The sequence below is a fragment of the Anabrus simplex genome, chromosome 1 (genome assembly GCF_040414725.1).
Source record: "Anabrus simplex isolate iqAnaSimp1 chromosome 1, ASM4041472v1, whole genome shotgun sequence".
In the NCBI taxonomy this organism is placed as follows: Eukaryota; Metazoa; Arthropoda; class Insecta; order Orthoptera; family Tettigoniidae; genus Anabrus; species Anabrus simplex.
In genome coordinates this window covers 1,336,208,905-1,336,223,316 of record NC_090265.1, presented here as the reverse complement: position 1 = coordinate 1,336,223,316, position 14,412 = coordinate 1,336,208,905, and the positions used below count along the sequence as shown (strand labels likewise).

Here is a 14,412-nt window from a genome sequence, read left to right as displayed (position 1 = left end):
AACAACTGTCAGCGGAGATGACAATAGTAAACGAATATTCCTGCATGGAGAATTTAAAATATCTTAAAATGAAAATATTTAATTCAAGATAACAAACTAGGGCAAATATTCGTTTAAAGAATGAGGAATTGTCCGCCTCTGTGGTTAGAGTGATTAGCTGCCATCCCCAGAGGCCCCGGTTCGGTTCCCGGCTCTGACACGAAATTTGAAAAGGGTACGAGGGCTGGAACGGAGTCCACTCAGCCTCGGGAGGTCAACTGAGTAGAGGTGGGATCGATTCCGACCTCAGCCATCCTCGAAGTGGTTTTCCGTGGTTTCTCACTTCTCCTCCAGCCAAATGCAGGGATGGTACCTAACTTAAGGCCACGGCCGCTTCCTTCCATCTTCCTTGCCTATCTTTTCCAGTCTTCCCATCCCCACCACAACGCCCCTATTCAGTATAGCAGGTGAGGCCACCTGGGCGAGGTGCTGGTCATCCTCCACGGTTGTATCCCCCCGACCCAAAGTCTCACGCTCCAGGACACTGCCCGTGAGGCGGTAGAGGTGGGATCCCTCGCTGAGTCCGAGGGTAAAACCAACCCTGAAGGGTAAACAGATTAAGAAAGACGGAAAGAAAGAAGAACTAGGGATTGGAATAATTGACCAAATTTTGATAAATCTCCAACTTCTTTGAAAGACTTTTAAGAAAAGCCTAGATAAACAACTGATAGTGAAAGCAACCTGTTTGACAGCCCTGAAAAATGAAATGGCGTATGGCTTTTAGTGCCGGGAGTCTCCGAGGACAGGTTCGGCTCGCCAAGTGCAAGTCTTTATTTTTGACACCCCTAGGCGACCTGCGCGTCGTGATGAGGATAAAATTATGATGAAGACGACACATGCACTCAGCCCCAGTGCCAGCGAAAAATAACCAATTATGGTTGAAAGTTCCGAACCTCCCGGGAATCGAATCCGGGACCCCCGTGACCAAAGCCCAGCACGCTAACCATTTAGCCATGGAGCCGGACTTCACAGCCCTAAATGTAGATCAGTGGTAACTGACTCATTCTACTGCTACTCGATCTGGCATTATTGCCACAATTAAAAAGCTAACTGGTCAACGACGGGTACTTTTCTTTACAAGTGGTTTTACGTCGCATCGACACAGACGATGGGATAGAAAAGGGCTAGGGGTGAGAAAGAAGTGGCCCTGGCCACGTACAGCCCCAACATTTGCCTGGTGTGAAAATAGGAAACCACGGAAAACCATCTTCAGGGCTGCCGACAGCAGGGTTCGAACTCACTATGCCCCACTTCAGCGACTGCAGCCAGCTATCGAGCTCGGTAACGACGGGTATAGAGCTGCTAGTTTATAAATATACTTCATAGAAACGCTATGGGATTACGTTATCAGCTGTGTCAGATATAACCTTGTATAACCGGTTACCAGGTAGTCTCGTGCGATATTTACGTCTTCTACTAAAGCGATCACTCAATTCAGCTCTCACTGTTCCACTCAAGCGAGTTAGGAACTGTGTTGAAGGTCACGAGACCCAGACCTGGGGCACTATATACCCGTAGCCGGTACCATTCGGCACAGGAGAGAATTACAATGAAGCCCGAGGTACCAATTAGGACTGTGGTGACTCCAATACGTGCGTTCAGAGCTTTACACGGAGGAATGTGACAGCGGAAGGTTGTTAGTCATCTAGTACGAACAAGTGAGAGCGTCCTGAACTAAACTGAAAGTTTTATTAAGGTCACAGGGTCTCTTCCCTTCCCAGTATGGCAAGTGGACCGTTCTCACACCATATTGTCAAGTCTGATCGATTAATTGAATTATTGTTGACATTATTATTATTATTATTATTATTATTATTATTATTATTATTATTATTATTATTACATTAAATAATTGTTAATAATAATAATAATAATAATAATAATAATAATAATAATAATAATTGTTTCTATGTTAATGAAGGGAGCAGATTGGTCATGCGGATTGGGTCACGTAGCTATGAGTTTGCATTCGGGGGATGGTGGGTTCTAACCCCATTGTCGGCAGCACTGAAGGTACTTTCCCATTTTCACACCAGGCAATACCATAACTCAGGCTACGATCGCTTCCATCCCAGTTCTAGCCCCTTCCAATCCCATCGTCACCATAAGACCTGTCTGTTTCGGTGCGACATAGAACAAATAACAAGATTTGCATTCGTTTTTTTTTTTAAAGATTACTGACATAGCATTTCACACCGCCGTCTATGGATCAGTGGTAGAGCGTCGGCCAACCGGATTCCAGGATCACGGGTTATAGTCTGGCAGAGGTGTTCGGGTTTTGAAGGCTTGAGAGTTGTTCATTCGGCACTCCACGTCGGCAATGTCAATATGTAAAAGATCTCTTGTTTAACCAGACAAAATTAATTGAAACTCCTTTAAAGCAGGCAACGTTAAGAACGTGAAATAAAAATCTGCACACGGTAGTTTAGGCCCGACGATTATTATTATTATTATTCAGCATGAAATCACCAAGAGTCCGCCTGTGGTGTAGTGGTTAGTGTGATTAACTGCCACTTCCGGAGGCCGGGGTTCGATTCCCGGCCCTGCCACAAAATCTGAAAAGTGGTACGAAGACTAGAACGGGGTCCACTCAAGCCTCGGGACGTCAACTGAGTAGAGGGGGTTCGATTCCCACCTCTGCCGTCTTCGAAGTGGTTTTCCTAGGTTTCCAAGTTCTTCTCCAGGCAAATGCCGGGATGGTACCTAATTTAAGGCCACGGCCGCTTCCTTTGCTCTTCCTTGTCTATCACTTCCAGTCTTCCCATCATGCATAAGGCCCCTGTTCAACATGACAGGTAGGGCCACCTGGGCGAGTTGCTGGTTCTCCTCCCCCTTGTATCCCCCGCCCCAATGCTTCACGCTCTAGAACACTGCCCTTGGGGCGATAAAGGCGGGATCTCTCGCTGAAACCGAGGGAAAAACTGCCTGGAGGGTTAAGGGATTAATTAAGAAAGAAAGAAAGAAAGAAAGAAAGAAAGAAAGAAAGAAAGACATCAGAAGGATATCATACGCCTCTTAAAATGTTTAACTCGCCGGGCTGAGTGGCGCACACGGTTAAGACGCTGGCTTTCTGAGCCCAAGTTGACAGGATCGATCCTGCCTCAGTCCAGTGGCATGTGAAGGTGTTCAAATACGCTACCCCGGTTCCAGTAGATATACCAGCACGTGAAAGAACTCCCGCGGGACAAAATTCCGGCACCTCGGCGTCTCGAAAACCGTAAAAGTATTTAGTGGACATGCAATCAATAACATTATTATAGTGTTTAATTCCCATAGCAGTCTGTTGATATGTAAGGGTATTTAAACGTGAAAGGTCCACCTCAGTACATTTACTTGTCCTTCACAGGACAAAATTCCGAGCGGCTAACGATGTACATGACGGAAGTAGGTGAGTGAATCTAGAACTGTTCAGTAATTTGATGATAACAGTTCCTGTAGCAGGAGCGTACCACAGATGATTAACAAGGGGCTTCGTTCATTGACAAAGCCTCACAGACTAAACTCTGAAACGTTTTGCGGTTTACCCTAACAGAGCGAGTTGGTACGGGTTGTGTAGCAGAAGGTTTTGGATAGTAGGTTCGAATCCACCACGGGCAGCCCTGAAGGTCGATTTTCAGTTCTTCTCCATTTCCAAAGGGGCCGAATTCCGGGGCTCTACCTTAGTTAAGACCACGGCAGCTACGTTCACAACCCTCTCTGTTTCCCATCCAATCGTCAAATAATATTTATTTGACTTGAGCAGTTATTAAACTCATAGAAAGCCGGGACGAATGGAGCGGATGCTAGAGCGCGGACTTCCGAAACCCAAGGTGGCGAGTTCGATACTGGTATTTGAAAGTAGTCAAATACGCCAGCCTCAAGTATGGAGATTTACGGCCCGTAAGAGAACTCCTGTAGGACAAATTTCCGACACTTTGGCTCTTCTGAAATCCATTAATAGTTAGCGGAATGTAAATCCAGTGACATTGTTGAACACATAAAAAGAACAAAAGGTCTGTAATGAAGGTGGCTGGATGTACCTAACAATTCTACGCATTTAAATTCTGCTCTGGTGTATTCTAGAAGTATTTTTCTTCTGTTCAGCTCTTCATTTCCAGGTGAATACCAGCATGGTTCCTTAGATATAAAACAAGACCACTCTCTTCCTAATCCTAGCATCTAATACGTACGTATACACGGAGCAATACGGACATCGCATTCTACGACAATTGTTGGAGTGATTTAACACATATTAAGGACATGTCCAAAATCAGTTACTAACAACAACAAAAGCTGAATAAGAAGCTTGGCTTTCAGGGAGAAAGTTTCGAAAATTTAAAGACTAAATTTTAAATGAGGCGTGTCCTTGGTATTGAAATTAACTCTGTAATAGATTCCAATGAATAATAATGGCGTGTGACCTTCGGAGAGGCCTGGTGCAGGTCTTTTAAGTTGACTCCCTCGGGCAACCTGCGCGTCTGTGAATATGGGGACTTGTCTAGGATGATATATATTGTTGAAGATGGCACAAACTCCCCGTCCCCGATACAAAGGAAATAACAAATGAAGGTTAAATTATCTGACCCAGCCAGGAATCGAAGGTGAAACCCTTGGACCACAGTATGCTAACCAGTTTGCCACAGAGCCGTACTGATTCCACTGAAATTAATGAGTATTCTTTCTTTTTTAAATGGGTTTGAAAACCTCCGTACTTTGTGACTTGCAGTACTTGAAGCACCACAATAAAACTAGCGTATTTTAAAAGTATGTAACTTCTTAGTTGAATAAGCAGCATCTTCGGATTACGGTGTTCCGCATTAATTTCCAGGAAAATCGGGAAATTTTGACCCTATATGGTTAATTCTTACTTCTCGAAGGCTGGATCTTTGTTCTTTCCCTAACATTTCTACCGTACATACTTATACAGCTTCCTTCACATATCAGACGCCGTCCACGTGCCACTGCTTTACAAGGGCTGCATCAGGATTTATATGTTCAATGTTTGTTCGCTGGAATGTGAGTAATATTGTAACGGATATGCGCTTGAAGACTGTATTCCAACCAGGATTGAACTGAGTCTCAATTTCATTTGCAATTGTATGTTTCATATACCGGCCGTTCCAGATATTGCACGTGGAAACTTAACAAGAAAAAGAAAACGTTCTGATACTTCATATTTGACGTTAAACTGAAGGTCCCGTGGTTACTATCTCAAAATCAAAAGTCATGTAAAAATAACAAGCTAGCTTGCTTCTCTTCTTGTAACAGAAGCTGAGATCTCCACATAATGTGCATGTTTTCCAAATTTTTTAAAACTACAGTAAAACGAAATCATAGCTTCTTCTTCTCCTTCATGTTTTTGTTTCTTCATAACTGTATTGACAAGGATACTTTTTATGTAAAACAGTCGTCAAGCCCGTATTAAAGTAGAAATATTAGTGTTCCAGTATTTATTTTACTAACCTAGCCGTTATCATGGTAAACAATACAGAAGTCTTGATTGACCAGTGCTAGAAATTCTCCAATTTGTTTTTCTGCTTTAGACCCCAGAGGAAGATCTTCTGTTCCTATGCTTGAGCATTCAGGCATCGATAACTTTTTCATTACCCAAAGATACTTTTAAAGATGTTTGTGTCTTTAGCGATCCCTTTAGGGCTTTGATTGTCATTTCTAATGAAATATTACTGTACCAGATTAAAATAAATAAATAAATATAAACATAAATAAATACATTAATAAAATAAGAATATAAATACATTCTTTTCTGTCCTATCGAGCCACTTATTTTATTGTGTATGATCACGTTTGATCTTTTGTTTCTGAATTTAATATATTGTACAGTACTGATGAAGTCTGAAATTAGGGCAATTCTTCAGTGAACTGTAACACACGACACTATTTCAAGAGACAAGTTCGATATAAAATGGTCACGGTTGGTTTGTCTTACGATGTTATGAAATGCTAAGTACCTGACTTACCGTTCTCTTCATTGCTGCTGTGAGTAGGTGAAGTATTCCAGTCTGCGGACTGGCTGCCTACTCCACAGGCTCTCAACTATATATACAAGAGGTGTGGGGTCCCACTTTCGCTGTCTGTCCATATCACCTTGGGAGGGGGTCCACCTCGGACAGGCGCTCCAGGAGGGGGCAGCCAACCTTCCCCTTCTCTTCTTGCCGTTTAATCTTCTATTTTTTAACAATTGATGTTCATTCAAGTATTATGGTAGGAATAGAGAAAGAAGGCCAGGTGTGCTAACAGGAAACAAGATTGCGGAACTTCCGGAAGGCTCCGAGAGTCCAGACATCTTCTGGCTTGCCGACAAATTTGAAGCCTTTTACGGTCGCAATACAAGTTACGAGAAGAAGCCACGTGCAGGGTAACTTTCTTACCTGATGACCATCGATTGAGTCGGGCTCTGCATAGTTCCTCCTCAGCGTCCATGAAGGTGAAGGCCACAGGAATTACATACCGATACGCCCTAGCTACGGTGGTTCAACTGCATTTAAGTCAAGGACTTTAGCTGCAGTAAACGAACATTTTACTTCTGGCCAAGTGGTATACACCGAACGGATCTTCTACTAGTAACGCAATATTTGAGAGTGTGATAGCTAAATTCTCTCTGTTTCCAGCTGATCCGCTAGAATATATTTTGACACCCCAGTTCTTCCCCACCTAACACTAAGATAATGCTGGGACATTACAGTGTTTCAAGTCCGTGACCGTGTTTCGAATCATGAACAATTAATATTACTCTTTCCGAAAGTAAAGGCATATTCCTGAGATTAAAATCCCAAGTACATAATCCGACCCCGGTCAATGTATGGGGAATATTTGAAGTGTAAAGTCCCGCTCCTGTGATTAGAAATCCATGTAAAACTAGGGATGATCACGACATTAGCAGTCGTGCAAAACTGAAAGCTTGCTTGCTTGTTTTTTTTTTTTTTGCTAGGGGCTTTACGTCGCACCGACACAGATAGGTCTTATGGCGACGATGGGATAGGAAAGGCCTAGGATTTGGAAGGAAGCAGCCGTGGCCTTAATTAAGGTACAGCCCCAGCATTTGCCTGGTGTGAAAATGGGAAACCACGGAAAACCATTTTCAGGGTTGCCGATAGTGGGATTCGAACCTACTATCTCCCGGATGCAAGCTCACAGCTGCGCGCCTCTACACGCACGGCCAACTCGCCCGGTGCTTGCTTGGTTTTATCAAGCCAATAAGGTTTATTATTACAAAAAGTAAAATTATACATAAACAATGCGGGGCCGTCACACCTGTGTGTCCGTCATCCATGTTATCTCCTCAAGGCGGCTGTGATTCGAATCTCGGCCAATTCATGTGGTCATTTTTTGAATGATAAGCCATGTTTTTATTGTTATGATTCCGCATTTTCCTGGAGGTTTCGTGTCTAAGATCACAAAATCAACATTTATGTAAAATTAAAAGTTTGTTCCTTTGTCTTCTTTCTTATACAAAATATAACATTACTGAAATTCAATATATACATTCTAGTGATGATTATAAAATATACTTCATCATCATCATCATCATCATCGTCATCAGTCTCTAAAGGCAATACCGGGTACAAGGAACGAGGCAAGATAGCTTGTTCTTTTTAAGTGACTGTTGATATCATGATCGTAGCCATGGATCCTCCAGTTTTACGTGGAAAACTTATCACAAGAACGTGATATTTCTTTCAAAAATCTCACGTGTAATGGCTGGAATTCGTACCACGGCCCGTACAAGAAACGGGGAAAGGCCAGAAGTAATATCCAATATACTGCAATTCATCCGTAAAATGGAACGTTAGCCTTCTTCGAATTAATGTTCATCTCGGAGCCATCAAAATTTATTGTCAGCATCATTTAAGACGTAGATTATCACATTTTTCCTTATACCTTCTGATCAAGACTTTGTTGGAGTGTGAAAGAAATGAACAAGCAAACACCTATAAACTAGAAGTAGGAGTTTGCTTTTTTAAAGGACTACTGATTCTGTTTTCGTACATCTAATAGATTTGTGTAAAGATATATATTAAATAAATTGCATACGAATTAATAGAAGAATTTGGAATTCAATTTCTCTGAAAGGCACTGACATTTACAGACTGACTTCCATTATCTAAGGTCATGGAGTCTATCCGAAATGAGGTTTATGATATGTTCATATCTAATTTTAGAACTTGGAAATAATTCTTCGGCTTATATAAGTGCGTGTGGAGAACCTTGCTTATTGTGAAATCTATGTGTAACTATAATTATTCGGCTCCGCCGCAGACACTTGGCATCTAGCATGTGATTACAGGCGATGAATGAAAACTATATTTAGAAATATCTGGATAACTCCTCGGTATACCGGTCACGGATGTCTGGCCGGTAAACCTTCTAGTTCTACCGTGAGGTCCCATTTCAAGAGTTTGGCTTCGATAATGTATCTATAAACCAAATTTCAGCAAAAATAAACACATGACAATTAGATTCTATTAAACATAGACTATGCCTATAGCGAAGCGATGCTGAAGCATAAGCGATATTGGACATGACCAGATCTTGCGTTCTGTTGACTGGAGAACGAAATGGCCACCCTACCGCAAATTAATTCAGGCTCAAGATATCTAATCAGGGGCTTAGTGGAAGGCGCTGACTAAATCAAGAACATCTCAGTGCGAGTAAGGCTCTTGAGGATGTAAACGAAGATGCAAATGTAAAAGGAAACGTTTTATAATTATACAAACAACCTTCTTAAATTAATGTGATGTACTGTATATATGGTTAATACACTATTTGTATCGGTGTAGAACTTTTTTCTCTCTTTCTATCTTAATCTGTTTTCCCTCCAGGGTTGGTTTTTCCCTCGGACTCAGCGAGGGATCCCACCTCTACCGCCTCAAGGGCAGTGTCCTGGAGCGTGAGACTTTGGGTCGGGGGTTACAACTGGAAAGGAGGACCAGTACGTCGCCCAGGTGGCCTCACCTGCTGTTCTGAACACGGACCTTTTGAGTGACGGGAAGATGGAAAGGGATAGGCAAGGAAGAGGGAAGGAAGCGGCCGTGGCCTTAAGTTAGGTACCATCCCGGCATTTGACTGTAGGAGAAGTGGGAAACCACGGAAAACCACTTCGAGGACGGCTAAGGTAGGAATCGAACCCCCAGCTACTCAGTTGACCTCCCAAGGGTGAGTGGACGGGGTTCCAGCCCTTGTACCACTTTTCAAATTACGTGGTAGAGCCGGGAATAGAACCCAGACTTCCGGGTAATCACACTAACCACTGCACCACAGAGACGGACATCGGTGTATAACTCCTTACCGAAATATGTCACTGCCGAGAAAGCTGGTCGTAGCCGTGTGTCGCATTACGTAATTAGCCGTGTAAAATCTTCATCATGATCGGAATTTAAAAATCCTAACTTTAGGGGTTTGAAATCTCAATTACTTTTAGACAGATATTATATATTACAAAGATTAAAGTATTTCCTTTTTTGGGCTATCTGATCTACGTCGCACCGACACAGATAGGTCTTATGACGATGATGGGATAGGAAAGGCTTAGGAATGGGAAGGAAGCGGCCGTGGCCTTAATTAAGGTACAGCACCAGCATTTGTCTGTTGTGAACATGGGGAACCACGGAAAACCATCTTCAGGTTTGCTGACAGTGGGTTTCGAACCCACTATCTCCCGGATGCAAGCTCATAGCTGCGCGCCCCTAACCGCACGGCCAACTCGCCTGGTCAAGTTAACTATGAATGACAAGTCTTTTATTGAATAACAAATCAACAATTTCAAGAAAATGTGGCTTCAAATTGCTTGAGGCTGAAATGTAAGCTACAGAATTGACACTTTTTGTCGAATCCGATCTAATGTACAGGAAATAACAATTTAAAAATTTAATTTTCAAGTGCATTGGCTGAAATTCGAATCACGGACAGTTTGGTCAAAAGGTAGGAGCGATATCAATGAGCTACCGCGTCTGTATGTGAACAATTACGGCCGATGACCTAGATGTCATCATCAAACACTGCATTGAATATAATAAACTATAGCAAATAATACTATCTATTGATTTCACTTCTACCTGCTACCAAGCACTATCTTGTAACAGACTCACTCACACAGAACATCTGCTCTTAATTCACGTGCACTGCTAATATAGTACTAGGTGAAGTAGCCAGCGGTTTACTCCATACCAGCCGTGACTCTTAATCTTGATAGGCATTCTGTTGCATGGAAGCAAAGCTCACAAATGGATACTTAAGACAGATTGATTTTGAATCCATAAAAGAAACAAACTGAACATTTTCATTTCCCTTGTGATGCTTGTAATTGTGTTTGTGATACTTCTATTGTCTCGTGTACTCCCAGCATTTCAGATATGAAACGAGTTATCGGACCATAAAACCAATGAGCATTACTTACATTCGCCGTCAAGCGTGCTACACGTTCTCCTTTATTCAAGCTATTTGATCCTGGGCTGTTGATACTTTAAACAGCTATTGTAAGGTTCTTTTTCTCATGGAATTCATTATAACATGTTTAAGTTTTTATATGTTATCATGGGACCTCCTATTCTCCATAAAATCCGAAACACAGGAAGGTGAAATCGCATTTCAGAAAGCCGACATGATTGGGCCGGGATTCGAGCTACGACCATCGTAGTGAAAATCCAATAGTATTTTACTCAGCTCTCGCGAACTCTAAAATTAATTTTCTCAAGGCAAACTGGATACTTATCAATAGAAAGATTCAAAGTGTCAAAATGAAAAGAAGATTTTTCGAGCTAGGAATTTGCGAAGTGCCAAGGAGCTTTACATTTCATCGGTGCTTTGTCCAGGAAAGACTGTAGATAGTTCTTAAGAACCATCAAAATATTGCAGGGGAGGTGAGTCCTGAAGCTCTCACACGTGCAAGGTGCAATGCGCCATTCATTTCTGTCCCTTGTCCTTGTGACAAATAGGTTATTTAATAGTAAAGAACGAAAGTATCCTGTTAGCCGATAAAGATTCCGTCCTAGTGGTCCTGAAATTTTTATTGTATAGAAAAGAAAGCCAATCAAAAATGTATGTGTTATCAATGATCTCCGTAAAGTAGGGTGTTATAGTACATGTATCCCACCTTCGCACTGTATTCATAAGTAAAATATATTATATTGCCATTATTCGTATTATTATTACATTTGTATATTTATTCTTAATATTTTAAGCTGGAAGGTCCACATATGTGATATGAGTAATTTGTTTTGAAGAAGCGGATGGGAAAACAGTGCTATTTAAAACTCGGAAAGTTTCCGTGAGTCATGTGGAACATATCCGAAGAGGCGACCTGGTTATTATTGTCTTGAGACCCGGAAGAGGTTCGGAGGCGTGGTTTTGGTATGGCAAGAGGACCTTCCACTTATGATTGGATGACCAGGGTCAATCTAGACGTACCATGTGAGAGTAGGGGGAAGCTGAGGTCTATTTAGGCATGTGAGAAAACGACGGAGATGACTTCCTTAAAACTTGTGTGCAACGTGGTTGACGTGAAATTTAGTTGAATGTGAGGTGTTGTACTGACGTACAAACTGTGGAGTGCTTAGGCACTTGGTATTATATCATGTGTTGCGCCTTGGTGTCTGATACATTGGTGAGAACTATGGGGTGCTGTATTTCAGACTTTCCATAATTTATGGTCTGGAACAACAAGCGTGTGCTGCTCGAGTTAAAGTATCTTTAAACTAAGTGTTAGAATCAGTGAACACAGAATTATAAAGATACTGTGTCTATGTGATATAACAAGTACATACAAGTTGTGTTGGCACACAGAGACAGTGAAGGGTATTTATCTACATATATATGCTTTGCCATTAATGTTCATCGGGCTAACTGCAAATGGTAGCTTGGTCCTTGCTTTTGATTTCCCACTGTTTTTGTTGGATAATTGTGTAAATATGGAGTCTTCCAGCAGTATTTTGTGAGTGTATTTTATGTATATTTTGGTGTCTTGATGCTGTGCTCATGCACGGATATTATTCAGAATATAGTTATTTTAGATTCAGTAGTTTTATTGATGAGCCTAGGTGCAATTCCTATCTATTTAGTCTTTTCAGAAGGTTAGTTAAGGCCCGAAGCAGATGTACCGGTACCAGCTTCATGTACATGCCCATGGAGAGCGAATTATCATGCTCTGTTAAAGAGATCCATTCTGGTGAACTCTGGCGCCCATACTAAGGCGATTCAGTTACATATTTTTATTGATTTATTTTATTCAATTACTTTTATTTCAATTATTATTCATATACACTGACTGACAGTGACAATGCAACACCAAGGAGGAGTGGTTCGAAAGGGATGAAAGTTGGGGAAAAAACAGAGACGGCACGGACGAATAATTGATGTTTATTTCAAACCGATATGCAGGTTACACAATGCGCACGGCATCGACTCAGTAGGATGTAGGACCACCGCGAGCGGCGATGCACGCAGAAACACGTCGAGGTACAGAGTCAATAAGAGTGCGGATGGTGTCCTGTGGGATGGTTCTCCATTCTCTGTCAACCATTTGCCACAGTTGGTCGTCCGTACGAGGCTGGGGCAGAGTTTGCAAACGGCGTCCAATGAGATCCCACACGTGTTCGATTGGTGAGAGATCCGGAGAGTACGCTGGCCACGGAAGCATCTGTACACCTCGTAGAGCCTGTTGGGAGATGCGAGCAGTGTGTGGGCGGGCATTATCCTGCTGAAACAGAGCATTGGGCAGCCCCTGAAGGTACGGGAGTGCCACCGGCCGCAGCACATGCTGCACGTAGCGGTGGGCATTTAACGTGCCTTGAATACGCACTAGAGGTGACGTGGAATCATACGCAATAGCGCCCCAAACCATGATGCCGCGTTGTCTAGCGGTAGGGCGCTCCACAGTTACTGCCGGATTTGACCTTTCTCCACGCCGACGCCACACTCGTCTGCGGTGACTATCACTGACAGAACAGAAGCGTGACTCATCGGAGAACACGACGTTCCGCCATTCCCTCATCCAAGTCGCTCTAGTCCGGCACCATGCCAGGCGTGCACGTCTATGCTGTGGAGTCAATGGTAGTCTTCTGAGCGGACGCCGGGAGTGCAGGCCTCCTTCAACCAATCGACGAAAAATTGTTCTGGTCGCTATTGGAACAGCCAGGGTGTCTTGCACATGCTGAAGAATGGCGGTTGACGTGGCGTGCGGGGCTGCCACCGCTTGGCGGAGGATGCGCTGATCCTCGCGTGCTGACGTCACTCGGGCTGCGCCTGGACCCCTCGCACGTGCCACATGTCCCTGCGCCAACCATCTTCGCCACAGGCGCTGCACCGTGGACACATCCCTATGGGTATCGGCTGCGATTTGACGAAGCGACCAACCTGCCCTTCTCAGCCCGATCACCATACCCCTCGTAAAGTCGTCTGTCTGCTGGAAATGCCTCCGTTGACGGCGGCCTGGCATTCTTAGCTATACACGTGTCCTGTGGCACACGACAACACGTTCTAAAATGACTGTCGGCTGAGAAATCACGGTACGAAGTTGGCCATTCGCCAACGCCGTGTCCCATTTATCGTTCGCTACGTGCGCAGCACAGCGGCGCATTTCACATCATGAGCATACCTCAGTGACGTCAGTCTACCCTGCAATTGGCATTAAGTTCTGACCACTCCTTCTTGGTGTTGCATTTGCTCTGTCAGTCAGTGTATAATTAGACTCCTTACTCCAGAAGATCCAAAACGCAAGACTGAAGTGGTTTGGTCATGTGAAAAGAATGAGTGCCAAAGGGTCTACAAGAAAGGAGTATGAAAGAAAAATCAAGGGAAAGAGACCAGTGGGCAGACCTAGAGAAAAATGGACAGACTTTTAGTGAAGGATGTAGAGGAGAGAGGTCAGGATTGGAAGCGGCTTGTGAACGAAGAATGGTTCGTGGACAGAACAAAATGGATGGGGCTCATATACCACACCTGGGAAACTGGAGTTGGTCAACGATGATGATGATGATGATGATATAATTAGATTACAGTTGGCTGCCCAACGTGAGGCCGAACGATTGGTACATCTGTTAGGCTTACAAGCGTAGGTGCACTTGTCAGTTGTGGATGGAATTCTAAAAACTATGCCAGTGAAGTGTTTTATATGTATTTTGGAGTATGAAGAAATGTTTTAGTGAGTCGAGCATTATAAAATTGAGGAATAGAGATTTTCTTAAAGTTTTTGGTACTACGAATCAGGATAAGAGAGATCTAAAGAATTCCACCGTATCGAGTCTACCCAATTTAAGTGAGAGTAGCGAAGTGACTAATAGTAATAAAGATCAATCGGCAATGATAGTTGGGGAATCAACTACCGTAACTCAGAATCAGTATCTAGGGGCTCATAAGGAAATAGATCAATAGGGGATTTCC

At 43.0% G+C, this 14,412-nt stretch overlaps 1 protein-coding gene across 1 annotated transcript in view; it reads right to left on the bottom strand.

Annotated features, from left to right (window-relative positions):
* LOC136858861 (calphotin) overlaps positions 1–6,031 on the bottom strand; it is a 115,532-nt gene extending 109,501 nt beyond the window's left edge. The window contains exon 1 of the mRNA XM_068225755.1: positions 5,997–6,031. Within this exon, the coding sequence (XP_068081856.1) occupies positions 5,997–6,008 (12 nt within the window). The 5' untranslated portion in view covers positions 6,009–6,031. The remainder of the gene's footprint in view (positions 1–5,996) is intronic.
* Between the last annotated feature and the right edge of the window lie 8,381 nt (positions 6,032–14,412).